The sequence below is a fragment of the Ambystoma mexicanum genome, chromosome 8 (assembly GCF_040938575.1).
Source record: "Ambystoma mexicanum isolate Mex_15411 chromosome 8, UKY_AmexF1_1, whole genome shotgun sequence".
In the NCBI taxonomy this organism is placed as follows: domain Eukaryota; kingdom Metazoa; phylum Chordata; class Amphibia; order Caudata; family Ambystomatidae; genus Ambystoma; species Ambystoma mexicanum.
Window position 1 is genome coordinate 1,129,506,414 of NC_090929.1, and position 27,307 is coordinate 1,129,533,720.

Here is a 27,307-nt window from a genome sequence, read left to right on the forward strand (position 1 = left end):
AGGAGGACTGGACCAGCCCAGATACTCTGTGACCCTAGCCATGAGCCTCCTGTAAGATGACTCAGCATGTGCCCCAGGCTCAGGCCTGCCAAATTCCACTTCCGGAAAAGTGTCCGGACCACTGGCATCATGAAGGGTTTGCCTCAACTCCTCCAATTGACTGTCTCCAGAAAAGACAGGAGCCACCTCAGGCTCAACAGGGTCCTCAAAGTCAGACCTTTCCTCCTCCTCATATATGTTGTCGAGAGGGAGTTAAAAACCCTGCCTCGGGACAGACGAGGGTCTGAAATCCACCACTGGCCTCACAGACTTAGCAGTAGCATTCCTTGGAGGATCCACCGTATCAGGGAACTCCACAGTAAATTTCAGGCAAAAATCTGTGAAGGCGTCGAGGGCGCCGAAGGCTCAGACGTCGAGAGCATCGACTTCTTCGGCGTCGACAATGGTGCTGACAAGAAGGCAAAGCCTCGGTATCTGAATCCGACAGTCAATGCAGGCTTCAAACCCTTAGTAGGTTTCTGCGGCCTCACTGAGGATGAGGACCGAGACCTGGAAGCACGTCTCTTGCGACTATCCTGAGCCTTGTCCCAAAGGGACCTTGAAGGTTCCCAATGCGAGTCACGTCGAGGACCCGAGCCCGAAGGCGTGCGAGCCACATTATGAGACCGTTCCTTGCCAGTTCATCAGAAGGCACGACCGGAACCGTGCCCTTCGATTGGAAAATCGCCAACATCTGCTCCTTAAAGGCAGCCCATTCCTTCGGAGTCGAGGACTACGTCGGGCATGCCACTTTCCTCGCAGCACCATCCGAGGACGGGGAAGGCGACCGGTGACGGCGCTTCCTAGAATGCCGGGACGAGGAAGAAGAATGGCAGGAACCACTCTGGGACCGAGATCCCCAGGCCTCCTACCGACGCAGAGAATCACCTCTCGAGTCGTCAGTGGAAACCCCCTTGGACGATTTAGATTCGAGACTTACTGGGTTTAGAACCCCTACCCACCTGATGCTTCCCCTTACGCTCCCGGAAGGTCTTGGCAGTCAGCAACAGGCATTTCGAACAGTCAGTGTCGTGAGTGTCGCCCAAACACCACAAACCAATGCGATGCGGGTTGGTGATCGACATTTTAGACGTGCAGTCCCGACAAGTATTGAAGCCAGACTGCATAGTAGGAGGGGTCGAAGAAGAAGACTTCACTACGATGAAACACAAGGCGCGCCAAGTTCTCAAAGCAAACACGTTTGCGGAAAAAACGTAACAGGCTATCGGCGCCGTGTGTCCTATTTATAACATCCGGTAACGTCGCCCTCGACGGAGGCCTTCGAGGGACATTGACCCAACATCAGACACGCTGGACGCCCTCTGCCGAAAAAGTTTCCCAAGTGCACAGCTGTGGACATCACATGTCAAAGATGTGGAATAAGTTGGAGGACACAATCCATTAGAAAGTCATTTACTATGCACAATCCTGCCACATGCGCTGCCCCTCCCCACAGAGTCTGTGATCCATCATGATGGGTGAGGGTATCCCCGCCATGACATCTTTGTCGTCGTATAACAAATCAGCAGGCTCCTCCAGCAACTTCGCATTAAAATCCCTCCTCAGCAGCAAGCACATATTTTCTGCAGATAACCGGGGGATCATCTCCTCCAAAGCTAGGCCAAGAACTCCCAGACAGTTATTGCCATACTGTTTCTGAGAACTATTATAAAAGTTGGCAACTAATAGGTCAGCCATGCCTGGTCTCTGGATCTTAACGAAGAGTATGAAAGGGACCGGGTTCTTCAAAACCACATGCTCACTCTCCCAAAGCGATTTGGCCACTACACACAAACCACTGGAGTTACGCCACCGCTTGTTACTCTCAGCCTACTCCAGATATGAAACAAACCCATCCACATGAATTTCATCCTGTGACCAGGTCTCCTGTAACAGGACAACATCCATCTCACTAAGTATGGACTGCGTCTCCGCACAGGACAACCTTGTTTTATCTCCAGCCACATTCCACGACAGTAATGACACATGCTTGACCTCTGGGATTATACCAGTAGTCCGACTCCGGAGCAATGCCACGCACCATCCCAGCGGTTTGGAATGGGCCTATACCAGACAGCAGGCGTCATTAAATAGGTGTGGATTAATAGAGCTGCCGTGAATATTCAAGTTGACACACTGGGATGATTTATTAATCAAAACACAGCAATCCTCGCTACATTCCACATTCAATGTGGGCACATTCATAATCACTCCAGTCAGGGGTAAAGCCTCCATGGGTAGCTGGAGGTGGTACCGATTCACACCTGCCTTGTCTCACACCCGCAGCCACCCCCACTCCCCCCTCTAACAGCTTCTGCACCTCTAGGGATGTCCCCTTCAATCTCAGCCCCCGAGATAATAATTAGGGAGACTGACAGCAAGGAGGGCAAACATTGACAGGGATGTGGGTCGGAGGGAACATGCACAACCGCTTAGACAGCACAATCCTACATTTTGGCAGTACCCATACCCTGCCCACCACCCTCGGCCGGGTCGACAGTATGCCCATTTTTTGTTCTTATGGTTTCTAGGCCAGCCAACTTCCCAGTTAAGGTGCAATTAGAACACTGACTATTACGGGCACTTCGTGACATAACATAATTCCTAAGTGATATTACCAAGTCGTCCAAAATCAGCAATGTGTTCATAATACCAGATTTAAAATGTATAATACAATTCATTATAGGTAACAATAGTGCCTTGTTTAATACCTCTAACCCAATACCTTCAGACAGATTATGAGGACCATTAGGGAGAGTGGGATAAATTACAGGGCACACATGGGGTGCCACGGCAGTCTATCAGAACATGCAGGGGTGGTGTGGTCTGCACCAGAGGGGATCGGAACTGGGGCCGGGGCAGCACTCATAGCTGGACAGGACTCCCGAACTACGCTCAGGCCTTTATTACCAGGATACCTAAACTGGCTAACCCCAGGGGGGAAACTTGAGCAGGGTAACATTCCTCGCGGATGTAGTAATGGCCAATTCAGCAGCCCTATTCTGCTCGTTCAAGTGCCCTGCCATTTTTTTGTAGGAATCCAAAGTCCCCCCTCCCTCCCTGGGGGTCTTATTCTCAACAGGAGCTCCTTCCCCCACCATAGCTGTATTCTCCAAAGGTTGATATTTATCCTTTTCTTTGGTTTTCCTATGTTTTGTAGGATGAGTAGCCATGTGGCTGGAAGTGGCTTTACGTTTCACCATTGCCAACGCGTCACGTACTCTGTACCACGCACTCCAATAGACGCCTCAAATCTTTTGGGGGCTGCTTATAGTCCGGAGAATCAAAAATATAGTGACGAAAGTATGAGATGAGGTGGATTAAATAAATAATCTCTGGGTGCTTTCGTAAGAAATGTATAGAATCCAATAAAAACCAAGAAGAATCCATATCAAAACCTTCTAAAACAATTGTCCACAAAAGTAGTTCATGATAAAATGATAAGCAAACAACCTAAAATAGTTCATCAAAAAACAGGAGAAAGGAAATTAATCCTCAGAGGACTGCCCGATGGGCTAACAGGGCTGCTATAGTCCGACTCCCCATCGAGTAATTGGATGGACTCGATGGTAACTCCCACTACGAGAAGAGAGGCCTTCGCCTGGGTTACCCAACCCCCCAAAAGATGTCAAACTGGGAGTATGGACGTTCCACCACTTGCCTACATCACACAGTGAGCCCAATCCGCAGAAAACCCACAGAAGATCAACGCTCGCAGCCTGGGATTTTTTCGGTCGTTTTGCCAGTAATAGAACTATCCGTCACATCCGTCGCAGAGAAGACTCCCAAGAAGCAGAGCACACTGCACGTTAGTTGGGATGCCTCGATCACCTTCCAGTCCTGGGGTCCTGGTCCTCCTTTGCCCTGGTTGAATAGATATTAATGCCCCGCCTAATCAGAGACCTCTTCAAGCAACCAATCTTGGAATGATCTGCCACTGACTCGGGACCTTTACTTCATCGCCATACGGGAAGCAGGTGGAAAGCTCGTCTTCAGAATTCACCCAAGGTCATGAGAGGCAGTTTTCAAATCACCTTGAAGGACTTTCTCGTGCAAGAGATTGCAGTCCTCCAAGATTCTCTGCACGTATTTTCCAGCCCTGATCCAACATTGTAACTTCAACCTTCCAGGTAGCAAGGTTGGCAGAGTTCTCAATGAGTCGGCACATCTTTTACAGAATACACTGAGGCTAATCCCCAACTTTTCCTCTACAATGGCTAGCCATTCTTACGAGTTTGTATTCTCTCTGTCAAATGGTAAGTCATAGGGAGATCCTGAATTTCACTTATTAATCTATTACTAGAAAAGTCTTGGTGTTTGTCAGTGAAGCACTGCTCCTCCTCTTCCCTAATAAGGGCTGATGAGGCTTTAAAGGCGTCATGCAGGAACATCTTTGTTTTCTTCCATTCTAAGCACATGGTTTCACGGCATCAGTGGCTGGCACTTAATCGTGCAGCACCTGGTTCATCACACCTCGCACTCTCGGGCATCTTTCTCCCTGAGGAATTAATGTGACGTTTGGAGTCTGCAAACTCTGAAAGAACAAGTTACTTAACCCTGGTAGCTTTCCTTCAATTGGATGTTCCTCCCACGTAGTCCTCATCTTATGATTATCTCTCCACCTTCAGCTGCTTTGGAAAAATATTCCAACAGAGGGCACTGTGTGCAGTGTCGTCAAGTCGATGTCCCGCCAGGGCCTCCGTTCGACGGTCAAGGCCATCAACAGTATAAGTAGCGCACGCAGCGCCCGTTGGCTTCAGTTCTGTTTTTCCCCCTCCTGAAGAGGAACTACCAGGCGTACCCTAGACCGTAGGCACACAAAGTGTACAGCGGGGTAGGATGGGAAGGGCGATGAGGAATACGTGGGAGGAACATCCAATCGAAAGAATGTTACCAGGGGTAAGTAACTTGTTCTTCGAATGGATTGTGTCCTACCAAGTATTCCTCATCTTATGATACTCCCAAAGCAGTAATAATTTGGAGGTGGGCGTGCCAATTAAATTTAGATCTAATTATGGACTGAATGGAAGATCGCTTTTGCAAAATTTCCTCATTGACTGGAAGATGAAACCAGGCAGTAACGTCTTAAGTAGGTATGGATAGACGACCAAGTGGCCGCTGAACAAATATCATTGAGTGGGACACCTCTGACGAGCAGCAGAGGTTGCCATGCCCCTTCTGGAATGTGCCCTTAGGCCTTCCGGCAGGTCCTTACCCGCTAACCTGTAGCATTCACCAATAACCAGGATGATCCATCTAGATATGGTTGGTTTAGGAACCGTAAGACCCAATTTGGGACCAGCATAGCCAATGAATAATTGGGCAAATGCAAAATTTAGCCATTCTGGATATATGAAAACTGAGATCCCTTTTTGGGTGTAGTCTATGAAACCTCTCTTCCTCCTTTCCTGGATGAGAAGGTGGATAGAAAGTTGCTAAGGTCATTTTTGTGACAAGTGGATGTCAGAGACTACCTTCGGTAAAAAAGAAGGCTTTACCTTGAGAGCTTTACCTTTATGGAATACTGTATGTGGAGGTTTGCAGTAAAGGGCCTGCAACTGCCTTACTCAGCAGGCTGACGTTATTGCAATAAGCAAAACCGTTTTTAATGTCAAGAGCCTTAAAGGGCACGAGTGTAAAGGCACAAAAAGAATGCATGTTAAAAACTTAGATTGAGGTCGCATACAGGGATATCGAATGGGATTGGTGGATAAACAATAGTAAGGCCTTTCAAGAATTGAACAATCAGAGGGATCTTAAAATATGAATCCTCCCCTGAAGAGCGCTTGAAAATGGAAAGCGCCGCTAGGTAACCCTTAATTGTACCAATCTGGAGCCCCAGATTTGCCAAATGTAACAAAAAGAAAAGCACCATATGTGTTTTACTTAGAAAGGGATCCACATGCTTATCTCTGTACCAGTTGCTGAACTTGTTCCAGTGGTAATGGTATGAAGATTTTATTGCTGGCCTTCTGGCTGAAAGCAAAATCTCCAATATGTCATCCGGGAGGTCCCAATCCTTGTTTTTCAGCTTTTCAGAAACTATGCGTGAAGGCGGGTATCTTGACCTCCGGATGGAGAACCCGACCTTCCTCTTGCGAGAGAAGATACTCTATTTGTGGAAGATGTATTGGAGGGCAGATGGACATGTCCAGAAGGTCCGGGAAACCCGTCCTCCTGGCCTAATCCGGGGCAATTAGGATAATGAGTTTCCCAAACTTTCTAAACCTCCTGATCACGTGAAGAATGACGGGGACTGGAGGAAGCGTATACAGGAGTGGAATCTCCCAATCCTCTATGAACGTGTCCCCTAGAGCGCCTCTTGGAGGAAATTCCCTTGAGTAGTACAGTTTGCACTTCCTGTTGGCACTAGTCGCGAACAGATCCACTTGAGGGGTTCCCCAAAGGGTGAAGGTCTCTTGAAGGCCTTTGAGCTAGTTCCCCATTTGTGGGAGACTGCTCTGCCGCCGTGTTATGCTCTCCGGCTAGGTGAACTGCTGATAGAGAGATTCTTTCTTGTATCACCCAGAACCAGAGATGCATTGCCCCTCTGCACAGTGGTAGTGATCCTACACCCTCTATCTTGTTAACATAGTACATGGCCACTGAGTTCTCCGCCATTATCAGGACATTCTTTCTCCGTACAGATGGCAGGAATGCCTTCAGCGCTAGTCTGATTGCCCTCACCTTCAAAAGGTTGATATGTAGTTTGGACTCCGATGGAGATGCTGGTATGGGTTCCCCACCCCATAAGTGAGGCGTCGGTGACTACTGTTATCTCCGGCCATGGTTGCCAAAACAGTTCCCCCTTCAAGATGTTTTTCTGGCAGGCCCACCACTGAAGGTCTCGAGCCACCTTGTCCGGAATCTGAAGGAGGTCTGTCATTCTCCTTGGGAATTGCGACCACTGAGTTCTCAGTGCCCACTGAAGAGATCTCATTCTCAAGCGAGCCTCTGGCGCAAGGAAGATGCAGGATGCCATGAGGCTTAGCAACCTCAAAAAGTAGAAGGCTCGGAGACGTTGGGCATTTTGAAACTTGGTGACCATCTGCAGAATATCTTGAGCCCTCACCTCTGGTGGCAAGGCTTTTCCCAGGGAAGTGTCCAAGACCGCTCTGATGAACTGGAGTCTCTGTGATGGTATCATCTGTGACTTCTTTAAATTGAGGGAGAAGCCCAGTTTGTGAAGGAAGTGGCAGACATAATCTAGCTGGATCTGAGCTTGTTCCGAAGACACAGCTCTGCTCAGCCATTCGTCCAGCTAGGGGTAGACGTGGATCCCTTCCCTCCTTAGACTTGCAGCCACTACCGACATTAGCTTGGTGAAGACCCTCGGGGCGGAGGTCAGCCCAAATGGCAGAACTCGAAATTGATAATGAGAGCCGCCAATTGCGAACCTCAGGTATTTCCTGTGTTTGAGATGGATTGGCAGATGGAAATAAGCATCCTGGAGGATCCAGAGATACCAGCCAGTCCTGCAGCTGGAGTGCCTGAAGGATCTGAGAGAGAGTTACCATCTTGAACTTGTCCTTCCTGAGGAACTTGTTCAATTCTCGTAAGTCCAAGATAGGTCTCAGTCCTCAGTCTTTCTTCGGTATGAAAAGTAGGGGGGGTGGGGGGCGAGTACCAGCCCTTGTTCCTCTCCACTACAGGTACCGGTTCTATGGCACCTTTCTCTAACAGGTCTACAATTTCCTGCAAGAGGAGCGGATCTGGAACTTTCAGAGAGCTGTTCCCCGGTGGATGACTGAGGGATGCGTAGAAAAGGCAGGCAGTAACCTTGGGCAACAGTCTCCAATGCCCAAGCATCTGGCGTAATAGCCTGCCATTCCGTCAGATGTTGAGTTAACCTGCCCCCTACTGGTGTTTTGTGAAGAGAGTCCTCAGAGCGGTTTGGAGGCGGCTGATGCAGATGCCGAGGGTAAAGAGGCACCTGCTGCAGCTTTTGTGTTTTTACCCCATCCACCTCGGGTGAATTTCTTCTGACCCCTTTGAACCGGCTGTCCTCTGCCCTTTCCGAATGCAGAATAGAAGCGAAAGGACTTACCACTCCAAGAGGTTCCTGAAGGGCGATATGGTGTCTGACGGATTGCAGCTCCTAGGGATTTTGCTGGTGCATTTTATGTTTGTAGTTTTTCTAAACTGTCATCCGCCTTCTTACCAAACAAAGAAGAGCAGTCAAAGGGCATATTCAAGAGTCTGGTTTGCACATCTGGAGCAAGACCAGACTTTCGCAACCAAGCAAATCTCCGGGTTGTTGTACTTGCTGCCATGGCCCTGCTGATGCTGTCAGCAGAATCGATGCCAGTTTGAAGGGATTCGCACATAGCGTCTTTACCATCCTTGATGCTGTTTAGGAACACTTCTCTTTCTTCTCCCTCCGGGAGGCAGTCAGCAGCTGATGAAGCACACTCCCAAAGTGTGTGGCTGAACCTTGCGAGCGTACAAGTAGCATTGATGGATTTCAACGCCATGCTACATGCGGAAAATACTTTTATGGCCATAGAGTCATATCTCTTATCATCCCTATCCTGTGGAACAGTAGGGTAAGCCGATTTACTACCTGCTGAAGTAGCTGCCTGAACAACCAGACTCTCCGGAGTTGGGTGTTTGGATAAATATTTAGGGTCAGCAGAAGACACCCTATATTTAGCTGATAATTTTTTGTTAACCGCCGGGATTACCTCAGGTGTTTCCCAGTTTGCCAAAATTCTCCTTTGTAATGCCGCATGAAATGGCACCACAGGATCCTCCTGTGGACCTTTGACCAAGATGTCTGTGAGGTCGTCTTGCTGAAAAGCAGGTGAGGGTGTGGACCACCCCATAAACTCGATTATCCTCGCTATCAAGGTTCTATAACGGGTTTCAGCATGTTCCCCTGGGTCTGGTGAGGCAAATTCCACTTCTGGGGAAGTGTCCAACCCACTCGCTTCCTGTAGGGATTCATGGAGGTCTTTCAACCTACCTTCCTCAGAGGCAAATTCCTCTGGTGCAGGAGTTGCAGATCCCTGGACTCAAAAGGTCTTTCCTGATCCGAATCCTCCCCTTCTTCATAAATAGAAGCTAAGACTCTGGAGTGATCAGGCCTTGAAAATGGTATAAATCCCATTTCCAGAGGAGAAGGAGCCAAATTCGTCTTAATTGGCTGAGAAAACATCAACGTCGTCGACGCGGACATCAAAGGCTTCGAAGCCATCGAAAAAGGCGTCAAGAAAGGTGGTAGAGGCCTCGATGAACTCAAGAGTATCGGGATTCTACTCGAGGTTGTCGACGACATTCTCGTGCTCGAGGTTCTGGGTATGGCCACTGGCTGTGAGGTGGCCGTGGGCTTATCCTTTCTCGGCGTCGAAGATGGCGTCGACTTAACTGACCTGTGCGTCAAAGAACCCTTCGATAACGTCGTCGATAACGCCGATCTGTGTGTCGAAGGGATCTTCGACAACGGCGTCGAAGACGCAACTTTGCCTTTACTCGAGGGTTCGTGACGCTCTCGAGTGGCTTCTTTCGCCGGGTGCTGCGACTCGCGGCTTTTTGATTTTTCGGGTCTTTCACTCAGGGTATCACCCTCAGCAGTCTTCGAGGGGGTCGAGGCCGCTTTCTCGAAGACGTTTAGCATCTTTTTCCTGAATTCCTCCCACTCAGCCTGAGAGCTATGTTTTGTGGGGCAGGATACCCTTTTTGGGGAAACGGAAGATGAGGAAGGGGATCTTCGACGTCTCTTTTTTGAATGTTTAGATCTCGAAGAGTGATGGGAACTGCTTCGAGACCTAGAACGAGAAGGTCTTTTGCGATGGCGAGGAGACTAATGTCTCGACTCCGCCGAGGAAACTTTTGAAGAAGTTTTAACTGCCTTAACTCTCTCGAGCTTCCCCTTATGCTCCTTCAAGGCTTTCGCCGTCATGGACATGCAGTCCGCGCACTCCGAACAATGGTGCTCGATTCCCAGGCACCATAAACAAATCCTGTGAGGATACGTCAACGACATTTTCTTTCCACAGTCTCGACATTTTTTGAAGCTGGACCGTGGAGTCGTCGGTTCGGGTGAGGAAGCCATCAAGTACGAGTCGGTATTCACGAGGAATAATTATATATTTGACTGAAGAACTGAGCAACGATATTCCGAGGCCCCACGAAGCGCGGAAAAACGTAACTGAGCAAAGGATGCTGCCCGAGTCTATTTATACACGTGATGACGTCGGCGCCGATACAGAGACCGTTGAGGGACATCGGCTCGAGGGACATCGACGCGCAGCACCCTCTACTGAAAAAGAAATTCCGAGGCCAGCAAGCTGGGAGATGATCTATCAAAGATAAGGAATACGTCGGAGGACACAATCCATTCGAAAGAATGTACACATAAGGAACAGTCCAACAACAAACCTGGGTCAGGAGCAGAGTTGAGCAGGAACAGATAGGACAGAAGGATTAAGGAGCGCAGCAACAACCATAGAAGCACACTGAGAAGTAGATTGCAGCAGATGGTAACTGCTTATACTTCCGCTTTTGGAGGAAGCTCTACACTGCTGTCACTTCTGGCATAGTCCTTTTACATCAGCGTGGCCCCCTAGGAGGTGTAGACCCAAGCTCTGGGGCTCTGCACGCAGCTCTGGCAGGCACCAGGCCTGATGCCGCCTGGCCAGTAGAGATTGAGGTGTTGATCGTGGAGCATTAGGCATGACAGCAGTCATTCCAGATGATATGTGAATAGCCCGTACCCAATTTATCCCCCAAAATGTAGTCCAGCAGACCATTAAGGGAAACAAGGCTCACAGGGAAAGGGAAGATTTCCCACAATCTCTGAGGGACTTGAATTGAACAGATGTGAAGGCAACAAAATGGAACAAGGGTTGCTAGGCAATTTGGGTGGAAGCAGAGACTATCCAGTAAGGGATAGCTGCGATATCCACAGTGCAACCAGCCATCCTGAAAAGGTGCATAGAGGTCTATTTTACTCCCTAAAATTAGACAAATATGTCCAACCAAAAAAAAAAAAAAGTAGTAACAGATGTCAGATGTACACCCAATGTTGCAACCTGTGCTGGTGTGTGTGTTCAGACCAGAGGCATTAGTTGCAGAGGCATACAGAGGAGCTCTTCTCATGTGTCATTTGATATGTTGAGGGTCCAGAAAATGTATTTTATTTTCAATGGTAATTACAAGGAACAAACAATTATCATTTCAACAAAAAAGCTGTGCCTTTAAAATTAACCTAATTTCTACCCTCTAACAACACCCACTCAACAAGAACTACTTTACTACCTGAAAAATACTACAACTCCTAAAAGGAAAGTAAAGCACTCCTACATCAAAATCTTATCTGGAAAACATACCTGCAGAAGATAGTAGGCTGCTATGACTGCTATCCTTTTGGTCAAAACTCCAGACTTGGAGCTCAGATGCAAAGGCCCGACACTGAACTGGTAGGGTCATCCTCCAGTCACAAGCCATAGAAATTCCTTGTGCATTTGCCAAATAGGACTATGGGGGCCTTCTGGCAGGAATCACAGAGCCAATCTCCCATCTGAAATGCACTTAGGATTTGGCGTAAAATCAAAAATGTGAACAGTTTCATGAAAAGGAAGAGTAAGTGGATTGTCTTTTTCAATGGCATATAGTCCTCCAATTATCTTGTGAAAACGCAGAACTGTCCTAGCTCTTCCAAGGCATTGTATCCAATATCCTCCACATCTAACAATTTGTGAAAAGTACTAAATGTAGCACAGAAGATGGAGGTATTAAAGTAGGGACGCCTGAATACACTGTGATATCAGAGGTGATTCTCCCAAGGACCCTGGCAGGGGACCCTTCTAATGTGGACAGGGAAAGGCAGACGCTTCCTGATCCTGACCCTGGGGGTAGGGTGTTGTCAGGATCAGGAAGCGTCTGCCTTTCCCTGGTCAGGGAAACTGGGAGAACCCTCAAGCTAATTTCCCTAGTGATCGCATGTTAGGGAGAATTCTCATAAATGTGCTAATTCCCTTCACCTTAGAGACCCCCAGCAACTTTGCTGGATTTGGAGGACTTTTTTTTTTGCCTGGAAAGAGTGTGAGCCTTTTTCCCCCACGCATGTATTTTGATGTGTGTTTTTCACTTGTGTTCTTTCATTATGGAGTTTTAGATAACTCCATAGGCATCATTTTTTCATGTGTGTTACACAGCACCCTCAGTGCAGTGACACAAGGATGTCTTTTAGAAGTGCCCATGGTTTAAATACCTTCTCTGGGATCAACTACTGTTTCCCAGAGACTGTAAAGTGAAATTGACTTTACTAGTCTTTTCCAAACTCCTAGACCAAGCACACGCCATCTTACAATGGAGTGCAGGAGGGGTACATACTATCCCTGTGTCTAAACACTCATACAGCAGTCAAATGATACCCTTTCCTATTGAAAAGGCTGGTGGCAGTGGTTTTACAAAGAACTACCATGATTTTTCCCGACCGCGAACACTGGTAGCTAAAAATCACGGGAGCCATGTTTTTCAAGATGGCGCCTTAAGCCCCTTTGTTTAAACAGGTCCCTGTCTTCTTTTTTCGCCATTTCCTTTAGGAAAGATCCTTCTAGTGTTTGTCTCTGCGCGCCCAACCAGGTTTGGTCCCTTTGTTCGTGTGCCTTTGGCGGCCTTCAGAACTGAAGTCCGCCCTTGGCGTCTGAGTTTCTGGGGTGGGCAGGAAGTGTGGGAGGTGTTCGAAACTCCCTGTGCTTAGTCTCCTAGGAGACCCAAATGCACTCTGGTGTGATTGGCTGGCTGGCTGACTGTCCGGCAAAGACAGCCACCCTGCTGGGTGAGTGACAGCTAGGCTGGAATGAAAGGGAGAAAGCTGTTTAAAAGGCGAGTCTCGTGGACTGGAAGGCAGAGACAACCACTGGAACAAAAGAACCAAAGACGAGCTGGAAGAGGACAGCTGCTGCAACTCCTGGACCGTTGGTTTGCCCGGTGAAGCCCTGCTGCAGGTCCGAATTGCCAAACTCTATTCGACGAAGAAGCTCCTTCAAGGACGGCTTCTTCCTTTGAGTTGGTGGGACCAATCAACTCATAAGACACCTGGATACCATTCTCAAGGCTGGTTAGGATTAACCAGGGAGAGGGACACCAGATTGTGCTCTTGAATTTATAGCTACTGGAACTGAAGCAACTGCATTTTGCTTGCTTTCTTCAATGATCCTGTGCAGTGCAGGAGTCCCCCAACGTCCACACTCTTGTCCCCACAACTGAGGCTCAGGAACAGCGAGATCTGCACGAACTGGCAGGAACCACGACTTCAGCAACATTGGTTTCTTCATATAAAAGGTACTGTGCCAAACTGATTGAGAGAACGCCACTCTTGCGGTGAAAGTTTGTGAAACTTTCCCAACTTCCAGGCCTAATCAGCTTGTGACCCCACAAATGATTCTTTTTCGCCTAAACTACCAGCAATAAACTCCTAATAGTCATCCTGTAAACTTTCAGGTATGTGGAGCCGTAAATAAATGCAGCCATAGCGTCAGGATTCAGCACAATAATAACGTTGAAGCTATTTTCTTTAACAGGGAATTCAAACAGTAGTCCTTAATTCATGAACCAAATGCATGTTGTATTACACCATTTTGCTTGCTGGCCTTTTTAGAGAAATGTAATCATTGTTAGCACAAGACAGTGTTTGAGTGCATTTAAAGGAAACTCCTCACAGCCATACATTTTTCCAATCCAAAACGTAGATTTAATGGCAGACTAGGAAGGGACTTTCAAAAATAGAGCCTTTCTGGTTACAGATTGTTTCTCTTCTCTCATTATGGTAAACAGTTCAAAAGTAACAGAAGACAGTTTGGCCCACAGAAGAGCCTTTTAAATTACGCTTACTACAATCTCTGCCACAGGAAAGTACATCATCCACCAACACTTTTTTCAGGTTTAGAATCAACTTACTTCGGATTTGGCGCATATAATTGCAATACAGACAATTACATAGCAACAATATCAGTAAACATTTAACAGGAGGCAGTACATAATTGGCACAAAGGTAAGGAAATGACCCGCCCTTTGGCTTACCATACAATTCCCTGTGCTCCAGAGCCAATAGGCTTTAGGTTCTGATAGCGTTTCAGGACAGTGAAGGTGGAATCCCCTATTTCCACACTACAGAAGTTGCTGTCCCTCTTTCCTCTGCTCATGGTTACACGGGCGTCAATACCACCAATTCATTCAAAACCTAGAACTCAGACAGCACCTGTAGAGAGAAAGCAGATGTAAGAAACCCCATACTTGAATCCCATTGAAGGCATAGAAGACGAGGGTATTGGGGTAGCCAAGGTAAAGTGAGCAAAGAACTAGCATAATGAGACAAGATGTATAGCGCAATGGCAGAGCACACAAAAAGGATTGTGCCATGCAGGGTCAGCACATCGCAGGAAACTAGCACAAGGAACAAGTTACTTACCTGTAACTGTTGTTCTCCAGCATGGGTCTGGCATGGATTCACATGCTCATGAATATTCCCCGTCGTCAGGCTGGGAATCCTTGGTACAGAAAAAAATCACTATCAGTTTTGTTTCTGATCTGTCTTTCCTAGTAGTAACCAATCACTGATCTCTGGGTCATACTGCCCACAGCCAATGACTGCCCTCTCCCTAAACCCCGCCTCCGGCAGCCATCCTCAAATTTGGTAGCACGTAAAGTGGCAGTATGACCAAGTGAAGAGCCGCAGAGGGGTAGGCAGGAGGGTTCGCATGTGAATCCATGCCAGACCCATGCTGGAGAACAACAGTTACAAGTAAGTAACTTGTTCCTTCTCCAGCATGGGGTCTGGCATGGATTCACATGCTCATGAATATAAGAATACATAGCAGTACACACATGCACAATCAACAGGAGGTGGCAAAGGCTCAACATTAAGCATTACATCAACAACTCAACATTAAGCAATTCTTACCTCCTCACCAGCCCCTTCAGGCGAACAGGTTGCGCAACACTGCTTGGCCGACCATGGACTCCTCCCTGGAATCCCGATCGACGCAGTAGAATTTCGTGAAGGTGTGTGTCAACCTCCACGTAGCAGCCCTGCAGATGTCCAGCAGGGGCACACCAAACAAGAACGCCGTGGTAGAAGCGATCGCTCTGGTCAAATGGGCTCTCGGACGGCCGGGCAGCGGTCAGTTTGCCAACCGGTGACAGTGCAGGATACATCCGGAGAGCCATCTGGAAATGGAAGCCTTCGAGAGAGCCTTCCCTTGATTCACAGGTCCAAAGTTCACAAAAAGCTGTGACGTCTTCCAAAAACTCTTTGTGCGGTCCACGTAGAACTTCAGCGCTCTAGCTACATCCAGCGAGTGCTATGTCCTCTCGGCCGGCGACGAAGGCGACGGGAAGAAAACTGGTAACACCAAAGGCTCGTTGAGGTGGAAGTCCGACGGCACCTTGGGCATGAAGGAGGGGTGCGTCCTGAGCACCACCCTTGTGTTGTGAAAAGTCAAGTATGGAGGCTTGCAAGATAGGGCTTGAATCTCTCCCACGCACCGTGCGGAGGTGATGACCACAAGAAAAGCTGTTTTCCACGATAGGAACTTCAACGGTGCCGTATGCATAGGCTCGAACGGAGTCCCCATGAGCCTAGTCAGCACCACGCTGAGCTCCCATGCCGGGGCTGGGGCCTTCACCGGCAGGAACTGTTAGGGAGAATTCTCTCTTTAGGCTGAATTTCCTAACCTAGTGAGTCCCCCAGCAGCTTTGCTGGATTTCTGGAGTTTGTTTTTCCTCCTGCCAAGAGTGAGACTCTTTTTCTCCCACTCTTGGACATGATTATTGGTATTCCTTTGACTGGTAATGTGTTTTATGGGCTCTGGGGTCCTTTACTCCATAGGGTCTCATGTGTTTTTTCCTACGTGTGTTACACAGCACCCTCCGTGCAGTAACACAGGGGTGTCATAGTGACAACCCACCATAGACTCCATACCCTGGGACTGACTACTGTCTCCCAGGGCATGTAAAGTCACCATTGGCTTTACTAGTCCCAAATTATTAACAGAAACCAGTACAAACCATCATATTGTGGACGTACTGGCCGGGGCAATTCGATTGCCCCGGGGTCTGTTAGTCGAAGGGCACGTCTCCGTCCCCCCTGATCGAGTTTTGGCTGGTGGCAGTGGAAACTACTTTTTATATTCGACCGCGAATATTTCCCAATGGGATTTTCCCACTGTTCGAGGCTACCAACTTTAATTATTTAATTCTCATAGCCTCGAACATACCGCCGGTTTATTTAATTAATAATTCTTCGGTTGGTATTTTTTGCCAAGACTCGATTCTAAAATGGCATTTGTGTTCTCTTCTGTGACTCCAACCCAAGTCAAGCCTTTTGTTCCACCTTTTGGCAGGCTTCTCCACAGAAGCCTCCAAAAGTGGTGCCACTGTGTCTGGGTACCACAGGGGGTGTGGGAGGGGGTTTAGGCACCCTGGACTGAGTTACTTTGGTAACTCAAGTCGCACTCTTGTGTGATTGGCCCAAGTGGTGAGCCGGCCGGCTCACCACTTAGCAGGTTTGAGTGACAGCTAGGCTAAGTGAATGGGGGTTTTCTGCATAAAAGCAGGGCTTTGGGGACTGGAACTTCGGAAGTCACCACAGGACCTGAGAATCCGACGAGGGAGAAGCGGAGCCGACCTACCACGACAACACCACCGGTGGAGCCCTGCAGAACCGACTCACCACTTCCCGACGACAGAGAAGATCTCCCGGCTGGAGAGGCTTCTTCCCCTGACTGGTGGGCACAACCAGTTTTCCTTTCTTTCTTCGCACCCCAGCCCGGTTTGTGGTTGAACTGCCCGTGCCAAGCACCCCGGCAGCCGGATAGCCACTCACCACTGAACCGCGAATCAACGGACCGCTCCTTGTATCCGAGAAACTCTGCGGCTGGTTTCTTCCCTGTCAGTGCAACGGACTCCTGTCTTCCTCCACAACGAGATCCTCTCTTCCCCCGGACGAAGCACCGACTTGTATCCGCTGCCAGGAACAACTGCACCCGCTGGAGCGTTCTCACCACTTTAAGGTACTGTGTCCGCCAGGCCTCCCTTTCTAAAGATTGCAACAAGGTAATAACTTCTTAACCTTCTGGACTGGGCTGGCGGCCTTGACCCTCTAACTGGTCCCTTTCTTTGATCCAACTCCTTTTTGAACCATTACAAGACTTTTGTGCACTGCAACCGTGTGACCTTGGACACATTTCGTTTCGATCCTCTTAAAGCGGATCCGGCCTACTGACTCTGAATTCACTGTTTTACTTTGCCTTCCCCTCTTGTTCTTTTCTTGGAAAAGTGTTGGGATCTGTTCCAAGTTGTTCTCTGCTTTTCTCTCCCTTTTTTAAAAAACGAATTATTAGAGTGCCATCTACGTTAAGCGCTCATCGCTGTCTGAAAATAAGTGGGGCTTTACTTAAGACTTGTCTAATATTCTTTTAAGGGAGTGTATATCTTTTAGTGACCGTGTTTTTGAATTGCTTACTATTGGTGCCCGTGTTTTTCTAGATGTGGTTTTAAATAAATAATTATATCTCTTTTACACCAAGCCCTGGTCAGTGTTTACTTGTTCTATTGTGTTCTCTTGACCTATTGTGAATACTCTGTATACTGCCTAACTCTTCTTGAGGGAAGTCTGACTGCTCAGCCACAGCTACCAAGTGAATCTGTGTGGTACAGACTGCTACCAAGTGGGTTTACTGCCAAACACCTGTAGTGCTAAATCTTTTGCAGTGGTCCCAGAGGGAACTGCACAGGTTTCTGCCTAACAGGAACGAGAGGAATAGTCCCTTCATAAAATTCCTTCACCAGGCGATGGGACCACAAGGACACCCGTCCTGTTGCCTTGGTGTATCTGGAGATGGCAGCCAGATGTATCTTGGAGGCATGAGCTAGTCCAGCCTTGGCCAATGACAGTAGGTACGGAGGTACTTGAGTGGCCGTAATCCGCAGAGGGTTAATCTTCTGTGCTCGGCACCAGGCAGAGAACCTCTTCCATTTGTGTCCGTAACACGAGAGTGGAGGACGCCCTGGCCTTTGCAAGAACCTCTCTGCAGTCGGCCGGTATATCGTATCCCCCAAACTCTAGTACTGCAGGAGCCAGGCCTGCAAGTTCAGAGACTTCGGGTCGTGATGAAGAATGGCGCCTCCTTCTCTGGAGAGAAGATCCGCGTCCACGGGCAGTTTGACTGGTGGGGACGCCAATAAGTCCAGAAGGTCCGGGAACCAGATCTGTCTCGGCCACGCCAGTGCAACGAGGATCATCCTACACCGGGACCTCTTGAGCTGGTTGACGAGCCGGAGTAGCAGTGGCAACGGCACGAAAGCATAGAGGAACAGGTTGTCCCAGGGGAACGAGAAAGCATCGCCCATGCTCCTCGGTTTGGGGAACCTGCTGGCGAACCTCTGGCACTTGGAGTTCATCGCCGTTACAAAGAGGTCGACCTGGGGTCTGCCCCACAGCCTGAAGAGTCGATCCACTTGATCCTGGCTTAGCTACCACTCGTGGCACAAGTGCAGCTCCCTGCTGAGTGAGTCGGCAATGGTATTCTTTATCCCTGCCAGATGAAAAGGTACCAGAAACATCCCCTGGTCGACGGCCCAGTGCCACAGATCCTGGGATTCCTTGGACAGGGCTGAGGATCTGGTTCCACCCTGCTTCCTGATGTAGAACATCGTGGTGGTGTTGTCGGTGAAGATCCTCACCACCTTGCCCTTGAGGGACACGAAGAAAGGACCCGAAGGCCCAAAACACTGCGCGGAGCTCCAAAATGTTGATATGAAGCTGTTTTTCCTCCGGGAGCCAAAGGCCTCTTGCGTGGAGATTTCCAGTATGCGCTCCCCACCCTTTCAGGGAGGCATCTGTTGTCACCGTTACCTGGTGAGCTGGGGTCTGAAAGTCTGCACCCGCCATCAGACGAGTGCGGGTGCCCCACCACCGGATCGCTCGTCGGAAGGTCTCGTTGAGCGGTATCCTGTCCTCGAAGCTGCCCGTCGCCTGGATCCAGCATGCGTCGAGGAACTCTTGCAGTGGACGCATTCGAAGTCTGCACAGGCGTACCAGATAGATGCAGGAGGACATCATCCCGAGAAGGGATTTGATGGATCTTACCCTGGCTATGACCGTGGCTAGCAGGCGATGCACCTTGCCCAGGGTGGCTTTCGTCCTTTCGTCGGACGGCGAGGCCAGCCGTGCCACTGTGTTGAGCTTGGCTCCCAGAAACAGGGCGACCTGCGAAGGGACCAGGTGGGATTTGGGGAAGTTGATGGAGAACCCCAGGTCCGTGAGTAGCTGGACGGTCTTCGCTGTGTGTTCTACGGTGAGCTCCCTTGTCCTTGCTCGGATGAGCCAGTCGTCCAGGTAGGCATAGACGTGGATCCCTTGCAGGCATAGCCACGCCGCTACTGGTGCTAGGCACTTGGTGAATACCCTGGGTGCCGACTTTAATCCGAACGGGAGGGCCTTGAACTGGTAGTGCCGTCCTTGGACCACGAACCTGAGGAACTGCTGGTGTCCTTTTAGAATGGGGATGTGGAAGTAGGCATCCTCCAAGTCCAATGACGACAGGAAATAGTCATCCTCCAGCTGTCCCAGCACGTGCTGGAGGGTGACCATCCAGAACTTCTGAGCCTTGATGTACTTGTTCAGTCGCCGCAGGTCCAGGATGGGACGCCAACCTCTGGTCGTCTTCTTTATGAGAAAGTATCTTGAGTAGACCCCGGAGCCCCGAAGTCTCTTTGGGACGAGCTCGATGGAACCTTTGAGCATCGCGCTTACCTCCAGAAGCAGCTGGGGTACGTGGTTTTCCTTCCTGGCCACGGGTGGCACGCGAGGGCACTTCTTTAGAAACTCGAGGGCGTGCCCCTGGGCCAGGGTACCCATCACCCAACGGTCGTTGGAGATGGACTCCCACACGCTGACGAACTTCGCCAGCCGGCCTCCCACCGGGGTGCTTCGGTGGGGGCCCAACGCCACGGTCGGTTCAGTCATGTTTCGAGGCCGTCTTAACCTCCCTGGCGACGACGGCGGGAACCTCCAGACTTGCCCCGTCCTCTATAGGCCTCCTGCGATGAGGAACGGGCCGCTTGACGGTAGGTAGAGGAGCCGCTGCCGGAACCTTTGGAGGCCCCTTTCTTGCCTCCGGTGTTCCAAAAGGACGGCCGTCGTTGCTGGAGAACTCCCAGGGCCCGGGCTGTCTCTGTTTTGATGGCTTGCAGGGACTCGTCGACTGTCTTCCCGAACAGGTTGTTCCCGTCGAAGGGCATGTCCAACACTTTGGCTTGTATGTCCTGGCAGAAATCCGTCGCCTTCAGCCATCCGCGCCGTCTGAGGCAAACACTGTTGCCCAACTGGTGGAAACCGGTGTCAGCGATGTCCGTCGCCACCGTTATGGCGTGGTCCGACGCCACCTCGCCTTCTTCCAGGATTTCCAGGGCTTCTGCCCTCTTGTCGTCCGGCAGGAAGTCCAACAAGGGAGCGATTTTATACCAAAGTCCCCTGTCGTAATGGGCAACTATAGCCAGGGCGTTGGCCGCCTTAATCGTCGTCGCCGTGATGACTCGTCCCATCGCGTCAAGTCGATGCCGATGACCCCCCCCTGCCGCATCGGGGACCGGGTACTTCTTTTCATATCGGTCCCTTTTTGCCGGCATCGTGGCTGGTTCTTGAGGAGGGAGAGCCCCTCGTCCCAGATGTCATCCAGTAGAGGCACCGCGAGGACCGTGAGGACCGTCTTCCTCTTGGTCTCTCGACGTTGATAGAGGAACCCCTCCTTTTCTTCGGGGCAGAGCTGGAAAAGCTCAGATGCCCTGGAGATCACCGCATGGAAGGATCCAATCTCATCGGGCGGGGAAGCCCGGGGGGGGGGGGGTGGACGACGGGAGGTGGGTTGAGCAGGCCTCGAGGGCTGGAAGGGTGCAGGAGGATGTGTTCTTCTCCTCTTGGGTGATGGACTTCCCGACGGCCCTGTCCCTGGCTCCTCCGTCAGGCCTCGTTCCGGCTCTCCCGTCGGGGGGTAAAGGCAATCTAGTCCTTATTTCAGATTATAAGGATTGAATTGCCATCAAAATGGCCGCTGAGTTGTCCTGCGGCACTGGCTGCGACGGTTGGTCTGGGGTCCCGTCAGCGCTTCCGTCGTCCCCCTCGTCGGGATGCCTCTCGACGGGCTGGTCCTCCTCCATGCCCGTGTCGTGGCTCTCAGGGGCTTCGACAAGTTCCTCCTCGGAGGTTGTGTCTGAATCCACGACGGCCACCCCCCCCCCCCCGTTTCTCTGCCGGGGCTTTCGTGGAGGTTCTTTCGATGGGCTTGAAAGATGCCTCCCTCCGAGGTGGCAGGGAGACTCTGGGCCCCAAGGCCGCTACCACAGGTGTAACCTCCGCAGGCTGCGCCAGGGTTGCCGCAACCTCCTAGATAGAGGCCTCGGCTGGGTGAATCAAGGCGTGCTTGCAGCCTTCATCTTGGGGGAGGGCTCCCGCCTCGCTCCCCCTCAACCGAAATCTTCAAGATCGACCGGGGCCTCTCCAGAAGCTTGGCCGGGTTCTCGGATTTCCTCTTACCCGAGCCAGAGCGTTGGCTCGTGGTCGATGGTGCCGGGGAGGATGCGCCCTGCCTGGCAGCCGAGGAGCCCGACCGTTCGGCATTCCCGGTTCCCGCGTACTCGTGGTGCTTAGCCTTCTGTTGGGCTCCTGTCGCCGGGGCGCCCTCACAGGACTTAGACCACTCGGATTTCTTCTTTTTCTTCTCACCTGACGGGCTCTTTCACTCCAGCCAGTTGGCGAGACGAAGATGGCAGTCCCTCATGGTCCGCTCCGACATGTTCCCGCAAAACGCACAGTCGTCCTCCACGTGCGTTTTGTCCTTGTGAAGACAGTAGAAGCATAAGAAATGCTCGTCTTCCTTGAACACGTTCTGCAGCTGGCATCCAGGGCAGGCCCTGAACAGCTTCCCGGGCGTCGAGCACCCTTTCTCCTGGGCCATGTCCGGGGTAGGCCTCAGAAACTTCTGGAACCCTCCAAAAGCGTTGTTCGACGAAATCTTCACCCTTGAGGGGCGTAGAAACTTCCAAAACGGGTCCCCGTTGATCGGATGTAAAGACGGTGGAGCTTGAGGCTCAATTTGACCGAAAAATGAGAAATTCTCTTTGAAAAAGCGTGAAAACGCAGCAAAAGCTCGAGAGCTACAGCACGAGGACTCCCAACACTTGAACGTGTGGTAAAAATCTGAGGATGGCTGCCGGAGGCGGGGCTTAGGGAGAGGGCAGTCATTGGCTGTGGGCAGTATGACCCAGAGATCAGTGATTGGTTACTACTAGGAAAGACAGATCAGAAACGAAACGGATACTGATTTTTTTCTCTACCGAGGATTTCCAGCCTGACGACGGGGAATATTCATGAGCATGTGAATCCATGCCAGACCCCATGTTGGAGAAGGTGTGGGTTTTCTAGAGTTCATGGGCAGAGCAGACACCTAGAGGCTTCAGCAAGGATAGGATTTCTTCCTCCAGTTCAAGTGCAGTCCTGAGACGGGAAACTTGCCCAATCTGCAGATTTATGTACCAGGTGCCTATGCCAAGAGCAGATGGAATGGGGGGGGGCTTTGTGTATGGATGACAGTATCAGAAATCCCCAAGAGAGGTGGCTGTCTAGAATACAAGTGGGGGGTCTGAATAAAGAGCGGGCACAGAGATGTCTGCACAAAGCATGGGTGGGTGGCAAGAAGAGGCAGTGCTGTAAGGGATGCCAAAAGCAATGGATGGAGTGCTGCTCAGGGATTTGAGCTGGTGGACAAAACAGCTTCTCAGGTGGCAAGTATAGGGTCATCCAGGAAGCAGAAGGGGGAATGCATGACCATAAACAGCAGATGTGTTAGTCTGCCCAAAGGGCAGCCGTGGAAGTACGACTAAAGAGCAAGGGGTTTAGGCTTCTTCAGAGTTTTGGTATTAGAGAGGCATACGGAGAGAAACTCGCAAGAGAGGGGGCACCCGAGAGAGGTGCCCAAAACGCTGGCGACCGGGAGTTCCACGAAAAGATGGGAGCCAATACATGAAGGCAATGACAGGTGCTAAGAGAAAGAGGGGAATGGAGGTTTCGTCACAGGGGAACAAGGTGCCAAGAAAACAAAGCATGCCCAATGAGCTGCAAAATGTAGGCTAGGGGCCACAGATCTATGGAAAGGTACAATGAGGGAACAAAAAGAAATTACATTAGGGAGGCTGTAAGCAAGACATCAACTGCAGGTGATGGTGCTAGAACAGTCTTCAGGGGGGTAAACAGTGGGCATATTTAATTTACTAAAGATTAACCTTTTGAGATGAAAATGTCTTTTCTGCCAGACACAGGACTCCAAACAGGGTTGCAAAAGGCAAACACTTGACAAGGGCTCAAGGTTAGATAACTTCTTTGGTTTTTAAAGTTAGGCGTGCTGGGTTTCTTGATCATAAATGTCTGAGAAAAACCTTGAAAAAGAAAAAATGAGTTAATATGAAACCAAATGAGCATATTATGAAACCAAACTCCAAGAACCCAACATGGCTGTAAATCTATGCTGGACAAAATTTATTTTTGCAGTGCTGGACTTCATATGCACCAACTGCTCACTCGAACCTCCCACAGTAAAGTCAAGCAAATCAATACAAAGCTGCCACACTAACATAGTGCCGGGCAAGTCATTTTGAAGTTCACCACTGCTAAAGTAATCTTACAGTAGAAGAGTGTTAATTTGCAAATTCAGACATATGGGAATTTAGTGCCCAACCCCTGAAGGAAAGAGCAGAACAAAATAGTAGTCACACTAGAAGTAAACAGTGACCCAGGACAGGGTCTGGCAACTCGCACAGGGATAGATCACCTCTAGGACTGGCTAAGTGAGGAGACTGGCAACAGACAGATAGCCTGTCACACCGAGAACTGGATGTGTAAGATAACAATATGGAACTCAGTCATGCCAAAGAGCAAAAAACCGGCATCTACCGGTTTACAGGAAGACTGACATACTGTTTTTAAAATCACTCTGGCTGTCTTACATTCTTTTTCATCTCTGTGTACAGTCAAATCGCACTTTAGTTCAGTGCAACAAATGTTCCTATATACCAGATTATCTCCTCCCCAACCGTTTTGTAGTGTAGGAACTTTGTAAGGCCAGATTTCCCAGTATTACAATGGCTGTGTCAGTCATACCACGATCGGCCACAATTAATAGGTAGTTTACCTCCCTTTCTCCACTGCCATATCTACTCAGCCAGGCCCTTCAGTCTCAACCTGCAATCAGTGACTGTTACAAAGTCTTAAGGGTGCGCCTCAACTGTGGTGGCTCGTACCCATGCTTCCCACTAACTCAACTGCATGATCAAGCAGGTTTGATGTGAAATTATTGATAGCTGCGTGCATTTACCCTACACTATCTGTTGACAAGAGTTTTTTGCATTGCGTAAAATAGTTAACTTTCGAAGTTGATGAGTGAGGTCAGTAGATGCACAAAGAGGCCAACAAAACTGGTAGAAGGGCACTAGATAAGACCACTTTCAATTTCATAACAAAAAGCTTTCCACCTGCAGGCAGGGTAACATAGTAAGTATGGCCAGCTGGTGGCAAGTGCAAGGTAACGTGCAGACATCTGGTGTCAAGTGCTGGTAGAGGGACTGCAGGGATACAGCGACAGTCCAGAGTGCAGGGGTTGCCAGGAAGGCAGTGCGGGTGTGCGACTGGCGGTGGAGGGGACCTGGGCCCGAGATCAGCAGATGGCCAGGTAACCAGTGCAGTGTCAGCCAGGGGTTCAGCAGGGGAGAGGAGGAGAAAAAGCAGAAGCAAAGAGAAAGGTTTTAAGGTGCTTCCGGAACCAGAGATGGTTCTCCTCAAGTTTCAGTGAGGCAGGGAGGCTGTTCCAGAGGGCGGCCCCACCCGAAGAGAGAGATCTACCGCCAACTCGTTGCTTGGAGAAGCGACTGACCCTGAGGGAGTGGAGGCGGATGAGCGAAGAGCTCGAGAAGGAAGATATTTAGGAAGAGAGAGTTGAAGGTATTGGAGGACCCAGAAGGCCTTGTGGACAATGCAGAGGGTTTTGAAATGAACCCTCCCAGCCACTGGGGGCCAGTGCAGGGATTTCCGTCCTGGAGAGATACGATCCCTGGGCTTGAGGCCAAGAACAAGTGTCCTGTTGCAGTCCTGTTCTGAATAAGTTGCAGAGGGCAGAGAGAGAGGCAGGCAGATCTAGAAAGAGGCTGTTGCAGTCGTCCAGCCTAGAGAGAACCAGAGCTCTGGAGACAGTGAGCTTCTGGGGGAAGGAGAGGAAAGGAAGAATACCTCTGAGGAGGTGCAGCTGGTAGTGTGACTTAGAGACGTCAGAGATATGAGGAGAGAAGGAGAGTGTGGGGTCGAAGATTACCCCAAGGTTTTTGGCCTCACAGGTGGGCGCAGGAAAAGGGCCAAGAGTGGCCGGCCAGAGAGAGTCAGGAAAGGCGGTGGCGGGTGTGCCGATGAGGACAATCTCAGTCTTACTGGCATTAAGGCAGAGATCATTGGCAGCACACCGCTCCTGGATGGAAGACAGTCAGTCAGAGATTACAGAGGGTGAAGAGGTGGCTGAGGGTAGCCTGAAAATGAGCTGAGTGTCATCCGCATAGCACTGGAAGTTGGGGCAGAGTGCTGCAATGTGGTGGGCAAGAAGTGCCAGGTATTGGTTAAACAGCTAGGGGGAGAAGTTAGACCCCTGGGAAACACCACAGGCAGAGATAGGGATAGAGGAGAGGAAGGACCCAAGTTGAACATGGGAGGGTCCGTCAGAGAGGAAAGACGTCAGCCATGCCAGGGCCTGACCGGTGATGCCCAGGTTATCACAGAGACAATTGAGCAGGATGGCACGGTTGACAGAATCAAAGGCAGAGGAGAGATCAAGTAAGATGAGGACACAGGGAGTTTTAGAGTCGAGGTTGGAGAGCAGGTCTTCACGGATGTTCAGGAGAGCAGTTTCCGTGCTTCTGGCAGCTCGGAAGCCAGACTGATGGTCATGGAGGCAACCAACAAATTCAGTGTGAAGATTAAGCTGGGAGATTTTCAAGGAGTTTGCCCAGGAAAGGAGTGCTGGAGATTGGACAGTAGTTGGACGGGCAAGACGGGTTGGCAAGAGTGCTTCAGGGATGTGGGGGGGGGGGGTCGAAGACTCCTGTGGCGAAGGAGTGGTTGCAGAAGTCGGCCAGGGCAGGAGCCAGGGAGTCAATGTGTTCCTTGATGGTTTTGGAGGAGCAGGGGTGAACCTGTTTTGACGAGACTTTCATAGATCACACTTGTCTGGAAACCTTGTCAGGGGAGAGCAGGGGAAAGGCAGATAAGGAGGGGGGAGAGGTGGCCGAAGAAGGGTCAGAGGAAGAGCAGGGAGTAGAGGGAGGAAGGTGAGAGGAGGAGAGAGGGGACAGGGTGTCCTGAGTTTTAGAGATGAAATGAGAAGCCAGAGCTGTGCAGAGGACCTGGGAAGTGACAGGGGAGGTAGAGACTGCGGCAGGATTGACCAGTTCCTGTCAGATTTTAAAAAGAGTTCATCCGAGTTGTTGGAAGCCGCAGAGACGCGAGCTTGGACGTGGGCTCTCTTTCTGAGATCACACTACTTTGGTGGGAGTACTTTCATTTTTTTAATTAAATAATGTTACATTCGGTAACATTGCCATGAACATTACATATAAATGATGAGATCTATTGTAAAATCAAAGGGGTGAATATAAGCTTTTTAATGTCAAAATGAAAGAGGAAAGTGAATATCTACACTATGTTAAAATTACATTAACCATCATGAAGCAGCAACGCATGCATATACAAAACGTTGCAGTACGTCAAACATAAGATTAAACTTCCAGCAGAGGAACGGGAGGGATTTGAAACATATGTTTGAACATTTAAATTTCTTTTCAGTGAACAGGTTTACACAGTGAAATCCACGGTAGCTGTCTTAGCCAAGACTTCCAAGGGCCGTGGCAGAAAGGCTTGCAGGCCAACGGTTACGGTCAATGAAACTATGCTGTCCTCAGCCTAACGAATAGCCTAATCACTTGCCAAATATAAATTATGCGTATTTTATACACGTATTCCGTTGAATCAATTCCATTCATAGTCCTTAAGACTATATTCAAAGTTGAAACAAAACTAAATCATGTAAAAAATATAAAAACGGGCACAGTGTGGGTCCCTGGTTGTGCATTTACAGACATACATTTCTTTCCCCTAAGGACATAATGTTCATGGGTTATTTGCCAGGGAATATAAGTGTTTGGCATAGTGCCAACCTGTGGGGCTGCCTGC

At 49.8% G+C, this 27,307-nt stretch overlaps 1 protein-coding gene across 5 annotated transcripts in view; it reads right to left on the reverse strand.

Moving 5' to 3' along the window:
* LOC138472811 (mitogen-activated protein kinase 8-like) overlaps positions 1 to 27,307 on the reverse strand; it is a gene marked incomplete in the record, with an annotated part of 957,660 nt that overhangs the window by 731,947 nt on the left and 198,406 nt on the right. For 4 of the 5 annotated variants that reach the window (XM_069611169.1, XM_069611173.1, XM_069611170.1 and 1 more), the window contains 2 exon segments: positions 14,068 to 14,245; positions 23,326 to 23,478. In XM_069611169.1, the coding sequence (XP_069467270.1) occupies positions 14,068 to 14,189 (122 nt within the window). 5 annotated transcript variants of the gene reach the window in all.